Source organism: Zootoca vivipara, chromosome 10, assembly GCF_963506605.1.
Source record: "Zootoca vivipara chromosome 10, rZooViv1.1, whole genome shotgun sequence".
In the NCBI taxonomy this organism is placed as follows: domain Eukaryota; kingdom Metazoa; phylum Chordata; class Lepidosauria; order Squamata; family Lacertidae; genus Zootoca; species Zootoca vivipara.
In genome coordinates, this window is record NC_083285.1 from 67,744,367 (window position 1) to 67,764,322 (window position 19,956).

The 19,956-nt window shown below is 46.4% G+C and overlaps 1 protein-coding gene across 1 annotated transcript; it reads left to right on the forward strand.

Annotated features, from left to right (window-relative positions):
• The first annotated feature begins 470 nt into the window (after window positions 1-470).
• On the forward strand, window positions 471-19,851 carry CEP41 (centrosomal protein 41). The gene is made up of 11 exons (XM_035127817.2): window positions 471-533; window positions 3,782-3,845; window positions 5,017-5,064; window positions 7,369-7,430; window positions 7,858-7,927; window positions 8,741-8,885; window positions 10,297-10,448; window positions 11,821-11,888; window positions 13,255-13,369; window positions 14,533-14,751; window positions 15,430-19,851. Exons 1-11 carry the CDS (start codon window positions 501-503, stop codon window positions 15,573-15,575), a joined length of 1,122 nt encoding a protein of 373 aa, XP_034983708.1. The 5' UTR covers window positions 471-500; the 3' UTR covers window positions 15,576-19,851.
• Window positions 19,852-19,956: the final 105 nt, after the last annotated feature.

Genomic DNA, 19,956 nt, shown 5'->3' on the forward strand with positions numbered 1-19,956 from the left:
TCAGAACCCCAGCTGGAAGCCCACGGCCGGACACAAAGCACCAGAAGCATCCCCCGCCCGGCCGCCCCCCCAAAATCCCCCGGCACTATTTTACTAAAGGACCCTCTTCTTAATGTAAGAGCCTCCGGCGGAAGGACACCAGCGGTAAGACGCATGACGTCACAATTCAACCTAACGCGGAGGCGTCCGCGTTGCCGCGGTAACCACAGACGCCTCTCTTTTTTACGGTCATAAAAAGGAGGCGGAGTGCGCACGCGCGCGCCCTCCTCGCATACGCGCCGGGACTTTAAACACACGCAAAAAAAAACCCTCACAAAGGATTTTAAGAGGGAGAGCGCGCGGGAGAGCGCTGATTGGCTCTCTGCGCGGCGAGAGGCGGGCCAATCGGGGCGGCGGCGTGTCGGCCGGGGAGGCGCGGATTGGTCGAGGAGGCGCGATGCGGGGGCGGGCGCAAGAGGAGGGGCGGGGCGGTCGGAACGCGACGCTGACAGTTGGGCAGGATGTCGGCGAGGAGGCGCATCGGGGACCCTGAGGTGAGGGCTCGGCCCCTGCGGGGACCCCCCGGGAGACCCCGCGGCCGAGGGACCCCGTCGCCCCTCTGCTTCCCCCCCCCACACACGAGAAGCCAAAACGGGGTGTTGTGTATAGGGGTCGCCCTTCGTTTTGGGGGTCCCCCACCGACGACTCCCCCCTCCTGAAGCCCAGCTAGGGCGCCTTTTCTCCCTGCTTTGTGGGGGCCTCGCTCTCGGCATCGCTCCCTCAAACAGCACCTTATCCCTCCTCCCCATTCTTTTTTTTTGGGGGGGGGTTGTGATCCTCATTTTAGGCGGGGTCCCCTCTGTATCTCAAGCAACACTGGACGTGCGTAAGAAAAAGAGGAGTAGCCTTTCTCTCTCTCACAAACACACATATTAATGTCACATGCCGACCTTGGATTTTGTAATGGGGGGGGGCCTCCCCAAAGAGGCTGCTCTCCCCACACACAGGGGTGTGGGGAGATTTTTCTCGTTCTTTGTTTGTTGGGGGCTCCCAATAAGCCCTGGATTTAAATCCACAGGGAGCTCCTACCACAAACTCTTTCATTGCGGGAGGGGGGGCTATTGTTGTCTTGTTGCCCTTTTTATTATGTCTTTTTGGTTCTGTTTTTATGCTGTGAATCCGCCTTAGAGCTTTGAATGGAGGGCGGTATACGAATGTAATAAATAAGATAAAATAAATGGGGTTTTTTTGGGGGGGGGTTGTTTCCCTCAACCCAGGCTTCCCAAAGGGGACTAGAGACATTTGTAGAAGGGGAGGGGTCTTTCTGTAGCCATTGGCCACTCTGGCTCTATGGAACTTCCACAGGCAGGAGCAGTATACCTCCCAGGAGCAGTTGCTAGGAGACAAACTTGTGAGCTTCTCAGAAGCATCCTATTGACCGGGACAGAAAGCAGGGTGCTAGACCTGCTGTATCCAGCAGGGCTGCTATAATATCTTTTCTTCGGTGTCTTGAGTTTCACATTTAGAGCTGCTGCTGCTGCTGCTGCTGCCACCACCCTCCTGACTTTTTAAAAAACATGTTTTGGGGGAAAGGTCTGGCTTTCTCATATTGATGCTTCCACTGATGTGGAAGGCAGGTACCAAATCATAGTACTGTTTAAATTTTCTGCTGTCACCCTGGTGATGCCAACTGAATGTGAGAACCAGTGGGATATAGGAGACTGGATTTGAGTTCCAGCCAGGGATCTGGGGAAGAATTTTCTCTGTCATTTTCTCCGGCTGGAGACATCATACTTGTAACTCACTGTGATTGATGGAGGCTTACTAGGTTGACCATGTTGGTGGGTAGGTAGTCATAACGCATGATTGTTGCATCCTTTTAACTGAACTCTTGCCTTGGCTTTCTTTGGGTATCCCTTTGCCCTGCATGGTCTCTCCACCTCATGTTGGTGATTTAATTGATGGATGTTGAAATTGCTCTATGAATGACATTTTCTGGAAAAGAGCTCTCGTAAGTCTGGGTGGGAAACCTGTGGCTCTCCAGATGTTGCACTACAGCTCCCTCCATCCCTGACCATTGATTGGCCAGACTGGCTGGGGCTGGTGGGAGTTGGAGTCCAGTATCATTTGGAGAGCCACAGGTTCTCTGACTCTGCAGTGACTTTGGAGGGTCAGGACCGAGATGGCAGTGGGCTAGTGGCAAAGTCCTGATGAAATATTGTTCTACCCAAACAACTGCTTTCATTAATTATGTTGTCAGACATAACTAAATTAATGATTAGTTGTGACTCTCTGTTCGGAAGGGAGGCTGTAGCTCAGTGGTGGAGCACATGATGCTTTGAATGCAGAACGTCCCTGGTTCAATCTCTAGCATCTTCAGGCAGGCCTGGGGAAAACTCCGTTGTGAATGTATATCAGAATTCTTGCTTCTCTGTGCTGCTGCAGAGTTTTGGGTAGGGACCTGTGGTGATATGATGTGTGGGGGGTGTGTGTGTGTGCACATGAGAGAGTGAGAGAAGCAATGACACAAATACTTTGCCAACCTACCTCATTGTGTGGAGGAGAGAGAGTAGTTTAAAACAATTTATTTGATTCAATAATGTCATTTTAACAGGATCATGTGAATGGACCTGAGGCAGTTGTATATAATACGGCATTACGCAACCCCAGAGTCGGACACGACTGGACCTGATGGTCAGGGGCCCCTTTACCTTTTTACCAGTTGGACAAGTGAACAAGGCTGCAAAGCTACTGGGTGCCTCTTTGTAAAGGCACCAATAACTTTTATGCTGGCTCCTAGGAATCTGGGTTTATTTTTTTCAGCCCTACATTTTTGCTGAAAGTTGATAGGAATCAAACTGAAGATAATTGTTTCCAGGGCATGTAATTGCCTGAGCTGAAGCCACAATATCTGTGTGCTGTCTGGCAGTCTACGGTTCTGTGCTGATACCTATTTGCCCTAGCAAGCCGTGAGTACATTTGGAACCAGGAGATCAAATAACCCAGCTACTCTGGTCCTTCCAGTGCTGCTCTGACTGAGTAGTAGTTTGAACACCACCTAGCCAGGATCAGCAGTCTCTGAGCCCCCTATTCAAAGGAACGAAGCCCACTATGATTAGTTAAAGTAGACTTGCTAACTCCCCAATGCCCAGCATGAAGACAAGGCCCTGCTGTTTCTGAGGGCCTGTTAATACCACTACCCTGTGTCAGTCTGGTATTACTAGAAGCAACAGGACAGCCGGGTTGTTAGATCATCTCCTACATTTCCCTGAGGTGCACTGGGAGTCTCAGGGGTCACATTGGTACCGACAGATCACTGTGACCTGTAGTCCTGCATGGTGCATGGACATTGTGGAATTGGCCTACAATAATAAGACTTGCTTTTCCTTTCTCCCAGACTCAAATCTCTGGACCAAGGGGAGGAGAAAGGACCAGCATAATAAACTCCTATAGTAAAGATGGATGGCATATTTAGTAAATACTGTAAATAAAAAGGATTTCCTTGGTTAAACTCAGCGAATGAAGTGGAAGTAGGGGTAATAAATGTGTACCATTGGTACAGGCTGGAGGAAGAAATAAAGTTTTGTGTTGTGATCAAATGTGGTCTTATGCCTTTTGCCATCTTAGTATATTGGCTCTTGGGTTTAGGACTAGTACTGCCCAAATTTTCTTTCTACACTCTTGTTTCAACAATTATGTGCACATCTCATCTGGCATTCCAGTTCTTCACTCCATACTTGGGATACCTGTTGTGTATACTGAAGGTTTCTCTCTTTCCTTTTTTCTTTCAAAAACACAACAGTTTTTGACCAAAAGGATCCCACAGAATCCTAAATACCAGCATGTAAAAACTCGCCTTGACACAGGTAAGTGAACATTTCTCTGCTTGGATAGAAATGTATAAATCAGAGAAAAGTGAGACAGAAACCTTTCCCTTGCTACGTCCAACCAGTGGAGTTTTTTTCCTATATCCTGGAGGTTGTTACCTTTCAAGGATTGTGGGCTGTGATGTCAGATCATGACGTAATAATGGGCTTTTGTGACTTAGATCTCAGAGTAAACTTAATCAAATATGCTGACTTTCAAATAGCTTGTACTATCTTTGTATTAGAGAAGGCTTGTAAAACATAACTATTTGGTCACCTATGATGAATAAGAATTGCCGTGAGGCAATCAGGAGTGGAAGTATTAGAAAAGTTGGTTCTTTATTTCTTTTTAGCCCTACTTATTTAATAGGATTGTTGCAAGAGTCAGATGGCACAGGTGAAAACACGTTTGCCACCCTGAGCTCCTTGGAAGAAGAGCAGGACTAAAATGCAATAAATAAAACAGTGTTTCTCAACCTTTTTTGGGCCAAGGCACACTTGTTCCATGAAAAAAATCACGAGGCACACCACCATTAAAAAAGTTAAAAAATTTAACTCTGTGCCGCCCTATATTGACTATATAATTATGACTGTAAGAAACACTTGCCAATTGCTGTGTTGGTTGCAATCTCCTGTAATAAGGCTTCACAAGCCACTGATTTCTCTGCCAGCACAATCCTTTGCTCAGCAAGTTTCAGGTTGAGCTCATCCAGCCAGCTTCTTTAAGTTTGTCTAAAACCACCCTCCTGTGGTGGTGGCTGTTGAGAGCTGCGCTCGCCCCGCGTCATGACCCGGCCGGCTTCCTTTCTGGCAGGTTAGTGTTATTGGCGGCCGCCAGGCACGTGACAATGCAAATCGCCCTTCTCGTTGCCGCACGTTGCAGCACACCAGCCAGCGTGTGCCGCGGAACAGCGGTTGAGAAACGCTGAAATAAAATATATATTTCAAGCCTCACATTAACTATTTTTGGATGCCTATGATTTTCCAGCCCTACTAATCCACATTAAGGATTATGAGCAAGGATTAACTTGAAATAAACAGGTGAGGTGAGGCCTTGGTAACAGTTAAGATTTCTCCCAACATTTCCCCAACATTTATATTGCTGTGGAATGAATTAATCGTACCTCTCCGGTGGGATAGGATGCATCATTGGGTGTGTGTTCTCTTGTAGGTAGCAGTATGACCAAATACACTGAAAAACTGGAAGAGATCAAAAGAAGTGAGTAACATCACAACCACCACTTAGATTTCTGTAATCCACTCACTCAGGCCCGCAGATCGAGCTTTGTGGGGGGTGGGCAGTGCAGGAGAACTTGTTGTAGTGGGTTTAGCGCTTTGAGGCTCTGCCATGTGACTTGGGATTGTTCCCACCCAGGCAGGTGGCAGGGGTCCTGGAATGAACACGTTGTTGGCATATTTGCAGTTGCTGTCATGTATGATCTGTCTGAGATTCCTACATTGCAGGGGGTTGGACTAGATGACCCTCAGGGTCCCTTCCAACTCTACAATTCTATGATTCGGAGATCTCCCGCAACCCAAATTCAAAGCATCTCTGTTTGGGGAAAGTCACGTTCAGGGATTAATCTTCACCAAAGTGTGCCTATGTCACTGTGTGCATTTTCGGAACACCATTGTGCAGAAATGGGGCCTGGAAGCTTTCCAAAATGAATACTAAGATTCTCAGCTTAATTAATTCTGAGAACTGTCTTTTTAAGCTTTGTATAGCTCAAGTAGCAAGTCACATTACATACTTAGAATACAAAGGGATTTCAGGTGTATTTTTCCAAAAACAAATCTGTTTTGGCTTTTCCTCACTCTGCACTCCTTTTTTTTAGTTGCAATTGCTTTGGTCAACTAGAAATGAAGTTACTTTGTTCCACAACATTCTTTTGTTCAGAGATTGCTTTTGAGTACTGAAATCTTAGCAGTGGTCTCCTTGTATCACCCCTACAAAACTTGTTGTGTTTCTGTCCCTTTCTTCCTCTGCACTCCCTGCTGGGCAACCCCTAGTGCCTCTTTTGTGTCGCTCTTTTTCTCTCTCTTTAAATCCCACTTCAGGAAGCTTAGATGCAGGTACCCTCTCACTGGGCCGGTGGTGAATAGCACCTTGTGTGGTTCAGATAATTTGCTAACCATCTTTGATTTCTCATGGATAGACGACACCAGTTGGACACAGGCTTAAATGCCTGGTACAGTGTTGCCTCTGTCTCTTCTGTAACTTGAGAAAAGCAGCGACGAGGCTAGGAAATCAAAACTGAGAAGCCAGCAGGTGTAGTCCTCATTTGCCTATCTAGTGGACACGGGTGAGAAACAAACCACCTAGTTTTCTTCTCATTGTAAATCTTGTTTTCCTGCTTGCTGAGGAGTTCTAGACTCTTCTGAACAGTTGTACGTTGGTTGTCTCTGAATCTTTGCTTCAAGATGTCTGGAACCTTAAAGGGACCTTCGGAATTAGCTCCAGGTATGTTGTGCTGACGTTGTGGGACAGAGTGGCTCTGTTAATTTTCTCTTCTACCTGATGCCCCGAACTGCTTTGGGGCCACAGCTCCCTGCTGGCTGCCGCTGATGGGAGCTGTAGATTTTCTCCGCTTCCCTTAAGGACAGCAAATCGTCCATCCTTTTTATAATGCCCCTGGACCAGGCCTGGCAGGGAAAATAATAAATAAGTATTTACTTCGTGGCAGGTGGTGCTAAGATTTCATTTAAGGTGTTGGTAGCTAAAAATCAAAGTTCAGTCATGCTCAGTTTAGCAGCATCTTGTATATGTTGACCTGATGGAGTGGTTGTGATGCTTGTTTTGCTTTCTCACGTCATTCAGAGGTGTATGTAGGCTTGTGCTTCACTGTGCTCAGTCCGCTGCTTGTTAGCTCAGTGTGGGCTGGACTGCATGAAGTAACTGGTGCTGCTGATTTGAGGAAGGGCTTTCTTTGGTTAGAAGGAGGTCTTAGGTGACCTTTTGGATCCCACCTCCAACCCTCTGTGAAGGCAGCCGCAGATAATGCAGGGCTGAGGAACCTGTCACCCTCGAGATGATGATGGCGTGCAACTCCCATCAGACCCAGCCAGCATGGCTAGTGATCAGGGGGATACGAAGGGAGTCCAATAAAGTGTATGGCAGGCCACAGATTTCCCCTTGAGAGAGGGAATTGGCCTGGGAATTGGGTGAATGTTTAGTCGGATAGATCTGAGGAGTCTGGGCTCTGTTCCCTGCACAATCCCATTCAAGGTGATTGGGAGTCGGATTAGATTTCGTTCCAAAATAAGGTTACCAGACTTTTTTTAATGAATCCGGGGACCCTTTTCAACTTCCTACTAAATAGATGGATTTTGTCATGGGACTGATTTGTAAATCTGGGGACTGTTCCCGGGAAACAGGGAACCTCTGGTAACCTTATTCTAAGAATGATTCCTAAGTTTTCGTACATGCTTGGAAGAAGAGCGGAATGCAAGTATAATGCATGGAACTAATGCAATGGTACTGCCCAAGTTTTCTCATAGATTACACCCCTTCACTGTTTTCCAGATTACAGATACAAGAAAGATGAGCTCTTCAAGAGATTGAAAGTGACTACTTTTGCCCAGCTGGTATGCTCTGTCCTTAGACTGCATTTTTCCTGAAGTGTCCCACTGTATTCACAGTAGTTTGAATGCTTCTCATAAGCTCCTATTGTCCCTGGTCCCACCCCACCTCTTGTATAGCAGATCAGCTCTACGAGCTCGCCATACTTCTGCAAATGAGACTTCCATCATTTAATATCCTGGACAACCAGCAGGATTCGAGGGTTCTTGGGCCCCTCGGGTGTCAACCCTGATATTAAATTATAATATGTGAAGCAGAAATAAAAATGCCTCAATATGACCCTCGGGGTCCCTTCATGCTCTACAGTTCTGTGATTCCACGAAAACTCACACTAGGGTTGGCCTTCCTCACACTAGGTGATGCTGCTTCCCAAGTCCCAGAACAACCCTTTTGCCAAGCTGCTTTTGATCATGTCCTTGCCTCAATCCACAGGTGACCCAGGTTGCTTCCCTAGCTGATGAAAACTCAGAAGTACCATGTGAGGAAGTTCAAAAGTTTGATGGTAAGGTCCGGGGCTTCTAAGTAATGACTTTGTTTTAAGGTTCTTGGAACTGGTAGAATACTGCTACAAGGAAAGAAGTGAAGGCATCAAGTCCTGCCTTGTAACTTTGTGCCAGTGGTCCATTTTGTCTGGCGCTGGCTACTTGGTTTCCCCCAACCTATGACCTGAGATCTTGTTTTAGTATCAAACCTGGGATGTTCTGCGTATATAAAGCATGTCCTCTGCCGCCGAGCTATGGCCTCTCCCTACAGAGAGGTCTGTTTACTACTTTTCTTCCTTATTTAAAGAACTGTTTGGGTTCTTATGTGACAAAGTAAACACTTGTTAAAAGTTAAAAGATTGTCCCAGAGATAGATGCATGCCGGAAATGGCTGTGGTGGGCATTGTGTCTTGTCATCAGCGAAGTCACAAACACTGTCCAATGCGTGCTGGTTCTGTTCCTAGCTAGCAGGAGGCTTTGGGATTTGGCAAGTACCACTTGAAACCTTACAGACAAATGAATGCAAATATAATCATGTGCTACAAGGGGAGAAGAGCACTTCTACGTCTCTGGAAAGCTTATTGTCCATACAATCTAGAAGCTTTGAAAATGGCCTCTATCTCATTCTCTACAGCATAATCTCAGCCTAACTTATCCCTGCACTTACCCTGACTCCTCAGATTAAACCCTATTATTACCAAATTTCTGTCTTTATTGTTTTTCTCATTTTGTATACTATTGAGAGATTTAAAGGTCTTAAGAGATTCAGAAATGCTTTTAGATAAATATATTTTTCAATGAAATATCTGTCTTCCCCCCCACCCCTGTTTCAGAAGGTGATGCTGCTTCTGCAGATAACAGCCCTGACATGGCGGCAGAGACCAATGGCAAAAGCAGCCCTGGTGACAAACCAGCCAGTCCCATCCTGTTCATAAACAACACCGGAGCCGGGGAGTCGTATCGTTCCACCCTACAGAGGTATCCAAGAATCTGTCTCTGTGCTTGGGCTTCCTTCCTTCCACCTGCCACGATTCCCTTTGCTCCCTGCAAAGATGGGTTTTTTTGGGGGGGGGGAAATAGTGATGCAATTTGATGCAGTCTGCTAATACTAATAGATGAGACTCCAAAAGCAGCACATGGTATTCCAAACCATTGTTTAGCTTGGCTTAAAATGCTAAAGCAGGTCCATTGGGCTCTTGGCATGTTTAATAGCCTTTCCAAAAAGTTGAATGAGACTTGGATCAGTCAAGCTTCCAGGAGAAAGGAGTTGGAAAGCAAACAACTGTGATCATAGAAGCCTCCCTCCTTGTCCTAGCTGGACACCCGTGTCCTTTTCTATCAATGACTGTTAGCCATCAGCTAAATGGAATCTCAAGAAGCAGCATACCTTTATACCAGCTGCTGGGGACAAACAGCAGGAGGAGGGCTACTGCTTTCATGCCCTGCTTGTCAACTTCTCACAGCCATTAGGGAGTGTTTGGTGGGCGAAGTTGGGAAGTCTAGTGGCCAACATTTGGCCCACAGGCCAGAAGTTCCCCACCTCTGGACTAGCTGGGCTTTTGTCCTTAAATTTAACCTCACCTTTTCCCATGAAGTTCAAGGAATCATTCCATGTCTATGGCCTCCCATTTTATTATAATAATAATAATAATAATAATAATAATAATAATAATAATAATAATTTATTATTTATACCCCGTCCATCTGGCCGGGTTCCCCCAGCCACTCTGTGCGGCTTCCAACAAAACACCAAAATACAGAAATCCATCAAACATTAAAAGCTTCCCTAAACAGGGCTGCCTTAAGATGCCTTCTAAAGGTCTGGTAATTGTTGTTCTCTTTGACCTCTGGTGGGAGGGCATTCCACAGGGCGGGTGCCACTACCGAGAAGGCCCTCTGCCTGGTTCCCTGTAACTTAGCTTCTCGTAGCAAGGGAACCTCCAGAAGGCCCTCGGCGCTGGACCTCAGTGTCCGGGCAGAACGATGGGGGAGGAGACGCTCCTTCAGATATACTGGACCAAGGCCATTTAGGGCTTTAAAGGTCAACACCAACACTTGAATTGTGCTCGGAAACGTACTTTCTTTGCAACAACCCTGCAAAGTAGGTTAGGGTATCTTCAGATGCTCTTAGTCATTGGCACCAGGAGCAGAACCCTCCCCCTGTGATCTTAAGGGGTTACAGGATTCATCACCTAGGAAACTGGCTGGATTGCTGCTGGATTGCTGTCTGTTCTGAACTCAGAGGGCAGTGTCTGTCTGTCACTAAATTGCTGGCTCCTTTGATCAGCTTCCGCCTGGCACTGATAACCACAGAAACATACTATTTTGACCTGACAGGTGGTCCTTTTTGTGCCTTTATCCTGAAGTTAATGGCTCCTCTTTCTCCCAGTGTCATCAGTGGTGTGGGTGAACTGGACCTGGGGAGAGATGCCCCGAAGAAAACGGAAAACTTTGCAAAAGACTGCCCCTACCCCGACTGCCCCTACCTGCTGCTGGACGTGCGAGAGCGGGATGCGTATGAGCAGTGCCACATAGTGGGAGGTGAGGCAGCCAGAGCGTCACCCCAAGGCTGAACCATAAGCACACACACACCCCTTGTGGAGGTTAATCACCTTTAGAGGAAACCAGAATGGACAAAGCAGCCTACAAACTGCAGAGAACATTGTGGAGGTGTCCAGCTTGCTCTGAAGGCAAGAGCTGATTCTAGTATCCCAATTTACATCTGCTGATGCCTTTTGACTCCCCCTGGCTTGTTAAAAAGACCTCAAAGAACTGCAGGCTGTTTTCCAGCTCAGGAGAAGGCAATGAGTGACTGATTCCCCAATCACCACTGCATGAATTCAGTCTGTAAAGTGGTCACCAAAGTGATAATACACTATTTTATTTATATATTCAATTTGTATACTGCTCTTCATCCACACCTACCTGCTTAGGTGATCATTTTGTGCATCTGACAAAATGGACTCTGGCCCACAAAGCATAACAATAACATTCATTCATTCATTCATTCATTCATTTATATGCTGTCCATCTGACTGGGTTGCCCCAGCCACTCTGGGCAGCTCCCAACAAAAAAATAGTAAAAACATAATACGACAGCTGACACTAAAAACTTACCTGAACAGGGCTGCCTTCGGGTGTCTTTTAAAAATCACCAAAAAAGCTGTGCCACAGGATTCTGAGTCATTTTTGCTGTCCACAAGTAGCAGGCTTCCTCCTCTGGGATTTGTTATCTGCAGACTGAGCCTGCTTAGAAGCAACTCTGTAAGACTTGGGGGGGGGGGTCCTACCCGCACTTCTTGGTACCAGAGGTGACCACATCAGGAAAGGGCGGGGGTGGGTTTACAAATGCAGTGCAAGCTGCAGGTCTGTCTGCTAGGCTTGGCCTCCTCCCTCAGTAGGAGACGGCATCCTGGAAGAGGTATTTGGCCCATCTGCTTCAGCAGCAGATCTGTACAATTGGCACACATATGTTGGAGTTCCACCCTCCCAGTTTCAGTCCCAGTGAGAGGGAGAAAGGGCTTCTGCTGAGCTTTATAAAGAAAAAGAAATTCACTAGTGTGACCAGCCTTTTCTCTTTCCCTCCCCTTTCCCTGTCTTAGCTAGTGGACCAAGAGGGGGGGGATGGTGCAAGTGTCTTCTCACTCTGGGGTTCTTCACCTGGCACTGCTGCTCTTGCTTGGAAGTGGATAGACTGCTAAGCCTCTGCTCTGGCTTCTTTTGTCCAGCATTTTGTCTTTCTTTTGTCCAGCATCCTACCTTAAGAGCTAGAGAACCATCCTCCCACCTCCAAATGGATGCTCACAATTCCAATATGGTTTTGTGTGTGTGCTTTTTCAGCCGTAGAAAATGAGAACAGACCTATTTAGTATCTCTCTTCTGTTCTAAGCTTGCTTTTCTCTTCCCTTTGCAGCTTACTCCTACCCAATCGCCACGCTATCCAGAACCATGAATCCCTATACGAATAACATTTTGGAATACGTATCCTTCATCCAAAGAAGCCTCTTGGTTTTCTGCCAGTATTTCCGCTTCAAATCCACAGCTTGATCAGGAGCCCTTGACCCTGCAGGAAGCGGAGCTGTTCGGCAGTGGAATTTGCTACCAAGGAGTGTGGTGGAGTCTCCTTCTTTGGAGGTCTTTAAGCAGAGGCTTGACAGGCATATGTCAAGAATGCTTTGATGGTGTTTCCTGCTCGGCAGGGGGTTGGACTGGATGGCCCTTGTGGCCTCTTCCAACTCTACGATTCTATGATTCTATGAAGCTCACAGTCCCCATAACGTTCCCTTTGATGAAAGCTCAGTAGTTCTGTGCTCAGATCCGCTTGATCATCACATTTCGCTGCTTTCCCCGCAGTCTGTCTTCCAGATCCATGTTTCCTTTGCATATGTGGTCTGGAACCCCATGGGGATCAAAGCAGATGGGGGAATCTTCAAGGATCTGAAGGGTGGAGAGAGATGTAGCATTGGGGCTCCAGAATGCCTCTCTGCGGTGTGACGGGCATAAGCCAATGTCCAATATGTGGAGCTTTTGCAGCCCCCACCTCCTCCTACTTACCAGTCTCTGATCCCTCCTCTCTTCCTCTCCACAACATCCGCTGACATGCATCCTCTCACACCATTGAGGAGAAGATGTAATAAACTGTCCCTCTTCTTTCTTCCCAGTCCTAGTCCTTACCCCCAGAGCTAAAAGGAGACACAGACTATCTCTCATTTAAAATGTCCAGGGATGTTGCCTAATTTAGCTCACTTCCAAATACAGAATTTGAGTTCTAATGTTTTTTTTTCCTGTTTTTTTAAAATAGTTTTTATTATTTAAAATCAACAAAGCAGCAAATACACACTTACATATAAAAAGGAATAATAAGGTGGGGAGAATAATAGGGGAGGGGCAAGAGAATCAACGATACAGTAAAGAAGATCAAAAAAAAAGAAGAAGAAAAAAGAAAAAAGAGAGAAAGAAAAAAGAGGGCAAAAGAAACCCTTATTCTTCCAACAAAAGGGACAGGAAGTATCTGTATGTAGATGTGATGAGTGTATTTGTTTTGTATTCTTATTTGTTCTGTAAACCTGTGAGGATAAGTTTTGACGAGTTCTAATGTTTTTTGATGGAGTCGAGAGCCGCCGCAACCAAATGTTGAGGCTGCTGACCTCGGTTTCCCTTGAGAGAAAGTGTTGTCGCTTGTGTCCAAATCTCAAAGCCTAGGTGCTCCTCATCTGCCAACGGAGTGAGCTGTCAGGCATTGCTGCCTTGACATCCCTGAACACTTGAGGGTGGGGGGACTTTGCCACCATCTTGTTCTCTTCCCACTTCTGTTGATTGTACAAGCCTTAGCATCTCTGCTCACCAGAAAAACGCTCATGGAAAGATCATCATTCTGTATGACGACGACGAGAGAGTAGCAAGCCAAGCTGCCACCACCATGTGTGAAAGGGGTTTTGAAAACTTGTTCATGCTCTCTGGAGGTAGGAAGCCCTGGAATTTCCCTGATAATTACCTGCTCGTTTCAGATATCAAATCCATTCTCCCTCCCCTCCCGCCCTCACACACAAGAGGTTACCTTGTAATGTGATCTCCAGAGAACTGAAGACATGCATTGCATATAGTACAGCGATGTGTCCTGGTGGCTATGGTTGCACATGAACGTGCCCAAAGAGCTAAATTTCTGGAAAGATCAAATGAGTTTAATAGGCTCGGCTAATTAGGTCAAAACCACATGCCGAAGATGCCCCAAATTCTGCTTTTGTGACCTGTCTAGTTATGCAAATCATCAAGCACACTTTGCATATATCTGGGTTTCTCTTTTAAAAGAGCTGTGTATAGCACACTAGCCCTGAACACAGAAACCTCATTTTGTCCCTGCTTCCTCTGTGTTTCAATGAACGGGCAGCTGTATTTTTTTTATTCCCTCGCCCACCAGGGCTGAGAGAGAGTAAAATGTGCACTGCCTCCATTTCCAGTGCTAAATATGCAATGGACCATGCCGATATAGTCACAGGCTTCATTCTAAATATAGGTAGGTAGCCGTGTTGGTCTGCCGTAGTCAAAACAAAATAAAAAAAATCCTTCCAGTAGCACCTTAGAGACCAACTAAGTTTGTTATTGGTATGAGCTTTCGTGTGCATGCACACTTCTTCAGATACACTGAAACAGAAGTCACCAGACCCTTATATATAGTGGGAGGGTGGGGAGGGGTATTACTCAGAAGGGTGGTGGGAATGGGTGATTGGCTGATAGGTGTGGTAAACCTGTTGACGACTGTTAACGACTGCAATTAGTCTTACAGGGAAAAGCAAGGGGTGAGGTGGCCAAAAATAGCTTTATCATATATAATGAGATAAGAATCCCATGTCTCTATTCATACCAAGGTCTCCCCATGGTTTTAAGTTTGGTAATAAGTTGCAATTCAGCAACTTCTCTTTCCAGTCTATTTCTGAAATTCTTTTGTAATATGACAGCTACTTTGAGATCTTGTATAGAATGTCCTGGGAGATTGAAGTGTTCTCCTAAGACTGGGAGGAATTTTTTTTATTTTGTTTCGGCTTCATTCTAAATCAGCCTTTAGCACGTTCAGAGTAACATTGGGCCGGACTGTGTTGTCAGACTCTCCTTCTTCCTTGCCTGCCAGGTCTCAGAGTCGTCGCTCAGAAGATCCCCGAAGGCCTGGTAACTGGCACATTTCCTGCCTCTTGCCTATCGGCCAGCCAGCCTGGGACCGCCCGGAAAAGAGCCACTCCCAGGCAGCCCCTCCCCCCGCCCGCTGAGAATAAATGGAGATTTACAGCAGAGGATCTACAAAAGATACAGTACTACCTAGAAGAGGAGCAACTTCCTACAGATTCCGCCAGTAAGACTTAGCTGCCTGTCTCCTATAGCTAGGGTTGTCACCTTTGGTCAGGCAAAATATGGAACAAGTAGGGGGGGGGAAATGGAGGGCTAAGTTTATTCTCTCTGGTGCAGAAATGACTTCAAGGCAATCCATTATACAGTAATGAGTTGTTTCCAATGCTAGTCATACTCATAGAATACACCAAATGAAATTTACAGACCTAAGTTAGCAATGCATATTAATTTCAATGACTCACTTCCTCCCCACCTGCTGAATTTCTGTCTGTCAGAAGGAATGGTGAATGTAAAACTTCTGAATTACTGCTCTTTTTTTATTTAAAAAAAACCCACTCAAAATAACTTGCAGTCAGTAAAACATACAAGCTAAGAACATCTGTTCAAACAAACCAAACAATACAGCAATTCAATATATATATCATCACAGTTAAGTTATTATTTAGGTTACGGGATCAACATAAGCCCCCAAAAGACAGATTCCTGCCCTGAGAAGCTTACAGCCTTAAGTTTTAACATTGAGTGGAGCAAAGAGGTCCAGAGGTGAAAGAGGGAAAAGAGGACCCAGGGCTGTTTGTGTCCCAAGCTGTGCCTTGTTGGTGGCGGTAGGAAATGGCCTGGGTTGCTTAGCCAAAGGCCAGCTTGGCCCACTCACCCTCCTGTTCTGCTTCCTCTCTTACAGCCCGTCTTAGCCGTGGTTCTTCAGCTCGAGACTCCAAAGCCACCGCCGTGAGGAGCAGCCAGAACCTGCCCACCACCAACACAACGGTGGCTCTCTCCACACGCTCCCTCAGTAGCAGCAGCCTGCAAGCTAGGCCCTGGAGATAGACGGTGTCGTTTCCCACTCAATAAAAGAGAGCCCCTCTTCCTGGGGCCCTTTGATCACTACAGCCAGTCTTTCGCTTTTAGGAAGGTGGTGTGCATGGGACAGAGAGGGGCAGAGGAGCAAATTTGGGCAAGGTATGGAATAGGAGAGGGGGAAACGCCACGGGCCAAGGACCTTGGGAGCAGAAAAGAAGCCCAGGGTGAGAAGGAAACGGGCTAACCTGATCTAAACCTCCCAGCTAAGGCTCTGGTTTGTGTTTGTCAATGCCTCCCCCCCACCCCTAAAGGTAGGGGAGATGGGATTTCCCAGCTGCTGGTATGTGAGAACATGTAAACCAGGGTAATCCAAAAGTGTGACTGGACTTTGAACAGAAATGGAGCAAAATGAGCAAAGTTAGTAGTGAGCAAAGTTAGTTAAGTGCTTGAGTTATAATAACTGGACATTTGTGGTACAGCCAGGTGATGAATGAATGACCTGAGTGTTTAATTTGTGGCCTTCTGCCCAGAGTTCTTCGTGTGCCCCCCCCCCAAGAAATACTCTTAAGAATCGCAGTTGTACATAAAGGGGAAAGAACGTAACTCCTCTGCTTCCTGGGTTTTTAGAGCCATAAACCTTGGCTGGCTGTTTTTCCTGCTGTGACCATTCCAGGCTATGATTGTGAATAAGTGGGCAGCGCAGAGGGAAAGTTCCCTTCCCTAATGTTGAAGGATAACTTTGGGGACCAGATCATGAAAGATGCTAGATATAAGTTACAAGGGATAGAAAGCAAAGCCATTCCATCACCTAGATTAAATCTCTTATCAATAAAACATCCTGCTTTTTGGGAGAGTAGCGGAAGTTGTGGTGGAGGGGGAATGTGTCTGTCCCACTTCATAATTCCATTGTTTGTTTGCCTCTGAGTGTGATGCTGAGCATCACAATGGAGCAGTGTCATTCCACTCCCAGTAGTTTTGAGGCCGCTCATACCTCAAAAGGGCAGCGTTTCACATACAGATAACTTCTGGCAAATTTGCTTGGCTTGTTGCTTTGGCAGAAAGGGGAGTCCTTTTGACCCCCTTTCTCTCCTCTCCCTCCCTCCCTCCCCCCGTGACATTTCCTTTCTCTTGCTAGGACACCTGAGATGAATGGCACATCGACTAGCAGGCCGGTGGCACCCTGTCTCTTTGCCAGCCATTCTCTTTTACAGTTTGCGCAGTCGGCTGGCTGTGCAGGGGAAAAATGCCTTCACCTCTGCTGTGGTCTGAACAGCCTGGAGTGGCGTCAGTGCCAGATCAGCTCTGCCTTCCACCGGTGGTTCATCTTGCAGGAGGCAGAGAGGTCCTAGTGTTCCCCAACATTATGTAACCCAAGTCACAGGACAAGCTGGTTTCTTGTCGGTGTCAAATAGAAGCTGGAGCAATTATATTTTGGCTTGCAGTCCTCAGCTATGGTGCCAATGGGTCTGTAGCATGGACATCCCCTCTCCAGAGGTCGTGGGCAGCTTACTGCTGCAACTCTGATCCTGCTTAGTGTTGGAGCTTACAGCCTGCTCCTCCTAAGCCCCTTTGTTTTCCTCTCTCTCCTGACCCCAAATTAGGAGCTGGTTCTGCAATGTGAACCAGCTGGGGGTCTGTGGAAGCCATAATCGATGCTATCCCATTTTGGTCCCAGGAAAAGAGAGCTCCCCCTTTTCCTGTTTCCACTGGTTACGGAGGGAAGGTTCCACCGTGGTTAGTGCTGGAACGATTCCCCTGAAAGTATCCATGTGGGGGCCATAAATGTACAATCCACTTTGAGCAAAGATCCAAGATTCCAGCTGCCTCCCATTTAGCAGACCTTTCCTAGGAGAAAATCTGCCCAGATTTCCAGTATGCTCTTTTCCAGGTACAGATCATCCCACAAGCTTTTCCCATGGCCGAAGATGATTCCATTAGATGTCCTAGGAGGCACAGTCTTCCCTGGACTCTCCATCCCGGCCATTTAAAGCACTAAATTGTAAAATTGTCTCTGCCACGTCAGTTGCCATACGGATACGGCTGTGTGTGGTTCCCCATGCAGGCGAGGGCTGCTGTCTCCTTTCTAATTTGACACTTTGGCCTTGTTTCCGTTCTTCAGCTTTTCCCATATGGCACTGTCATAAAATAGCCCTGGAGCAGTCTTCCCCAACCTGGTGCCCTCCAGATGTTTCGGAACCATAGCTGCCATCATCCCTGACCACTGGCCAAGTCAGCTGGGGCTGATGGGAGCAGAAATTCCCCAAACATTTGGAAAACATCAGGATCTCTTTCTTCTCAAGTTGTGACTGCAGCTGTCAACTCTACAAGCTAGTTGTATCCCTGGTGGCATTTTAACCCCTGTCTGCATTCATAATCCCCTGGAAGCAACACTATAACATCTCAGTTTCGCCCTTTATAAAGGATATCAAATCTTAGAAGCAGTGATCTCACTAGGGGTTCCATGTGGCACACACGGATTCCAGTCACACACATTTTTCTGCACCTCCAATTTGAAAAGCTACTCTTCGGGGCTTTTCTTTTTATACAGATTTTTTTAAAGAGCTCTATTTTTATATGAAACGAACTTTGCAGGGTTACAAAAAGTGACCACTAACCCCCGTAGCAGCTAATGAGTTTGGCATATATCAGCCACCTGGCTGTCTCTGGGGCTTTTCCTGCCTTTGCTTGTCCCTTGCCTTAGCTTTATTTAACATTAGCCTGGAATTGCTCCTCCTGTGTAGACTGGGGGATGTTAAGATAGGCATGAGAGCGCTTCACTCCTCGGCTGTTGGACGTCATCTGCAACACCCTTAAGCTATTGTGGACATCTTGCTGAGCAGTTCTCCCATTTGATTTTTGTTCGTTTTGAGCGGTCATCTTGAGCACTTGTAAAACTGATCGTCAAAAGGGCAGCTGCTATTAAATAGGGTGGGGTCCAAGAATTGGGGGTGAGTATTCTGTCTGGCATCTGGGTCAATCTGCAACGTTGGCAAAGCCCTTCAGCTAAGCTTGTTTGCCTTACGAAACCAAGTCACAGAAGTCTTCTGTGCGTCCTCTTCCCCGTATTTCTCCCTACCTCGCCTGGCAGTGATTTCCTGACAATTTGAAATGAGTTGTATTTAAATATCATGTATTTATTATAAATGGCGAGACTGGTGGTTGGTTGATGTTTGCCCTTGGCATATGTGTTGCTCCCTCTTGGTTTGCGGTGATTGTCTCTCTTTTGCACAGTAGACTGGTTGAGCTTTGTAATGTTCTTCCTTTCCATCTGCTTTTTTATTGGCTGGCAGTTCTTAGTCCTTTTTTTAAAAAAAAAATAAGCTGGAGCCTATGGACACTGCCTGTTGCCTAAGGAATTCTGGAAATGGTGCAAAGCATTTCTAGTAAACCTTTGCCAAAGTGCAATGTTCAGGATTCCTTGGGGAAACCCAGGAAGGCAAACTGGTTTGAGACCAAGTGTTTTTACTAGAAATGCAGGTACTACATCTTTTCTCCTTTTTCTTAAACCCAAATACAATTTTGTGCAACTGCATTAAGAGTCTGTTTAGTCAACAAACCACATGATTCCCCATTTCCACTGAGCGTTTGATCAGAACCTCAGTTTCATCCAGCAGATATTCCTTTAGTGTTGGGTGCTTGTGTGTCTTTTTGTTTCCCCAAGACTTGAGCTTTCTGGCCCTGGACTGCCAAATGCCAGCTTGTGTATCAGAAAGGCAATCCCATTCTGAATCCCGCACTTTGAAGAAGAGCCTCTCTTAATCCTTGGCACTGGAAGAAGAGCAGCTCAACATCGCTTTGATCCTCTTACTGGCTTTGCGGATTTTGTATATTTTGCTCATTGGGTTAATTATGTCAAACGGTTTGGCCGTTCCTGCTTTTTATGACGGGTGGATTAGATATTTTTGTGTATAGTTTTGCCTCTTGCTTTGTTTTCAGCTCAATAAAATAAGAACCGTCCACCATATCTACAAGATTCTTGCATGGGTTACCAGTCAAGTCACTGCAGGAGATTAACTGCAGAAATTATTTGAGTTGTAGTTGTGTGCCTCCGGGAGTGAAGTCAAACCACTATGCTAGCAGCACCAAAGTGATCTTCCCTAGGCAGTGTGTAAGGAGCCCCCCGACTTCGCTGATGTGGTCCAAAATGTCTCTTGAGATGCATTTGTGTTTGGTAAAATAGGGATAGGGGTCCTCTTCGAATGACACGAAATGAGTCTACATAAGCTGATAACCAAATGGTGCCTAAGTGTTGAGTGTTTGCAGACAGGAAACATTCCCCCTCCCCAATTTGCAAATTTTCCCAACAGTGACCACACACAGGTGGTCATGTAAAGCAGTGGTCCTCAACCTTGGGCCTCCAGATGTTTTGAGACTACAGTTCCCATCATCCCTGACCACTGGTCCTGCT

Coding starts and splice junctions, on each gene's coding strand:
- CEP41 (XM_035127817.2), top strand. CDS start 501: ATGTCGGCGAGGAGGCGCATCGGGGACCCTGAG. Junction 534..3,781: donor GGCGCATCGGGGACCCTGAG/GTGAGGGCTCGG, acceptor AAAACACAACAG/TTTTTGACCAAAAGGATCCC. Junction 3,846..5,016: donor AAAAACTCGCCTTGACACAG/GTAAGTGAACAT, acceptor GTTCTCTTGTAG/GTAGCAGTATGACCAAATAC.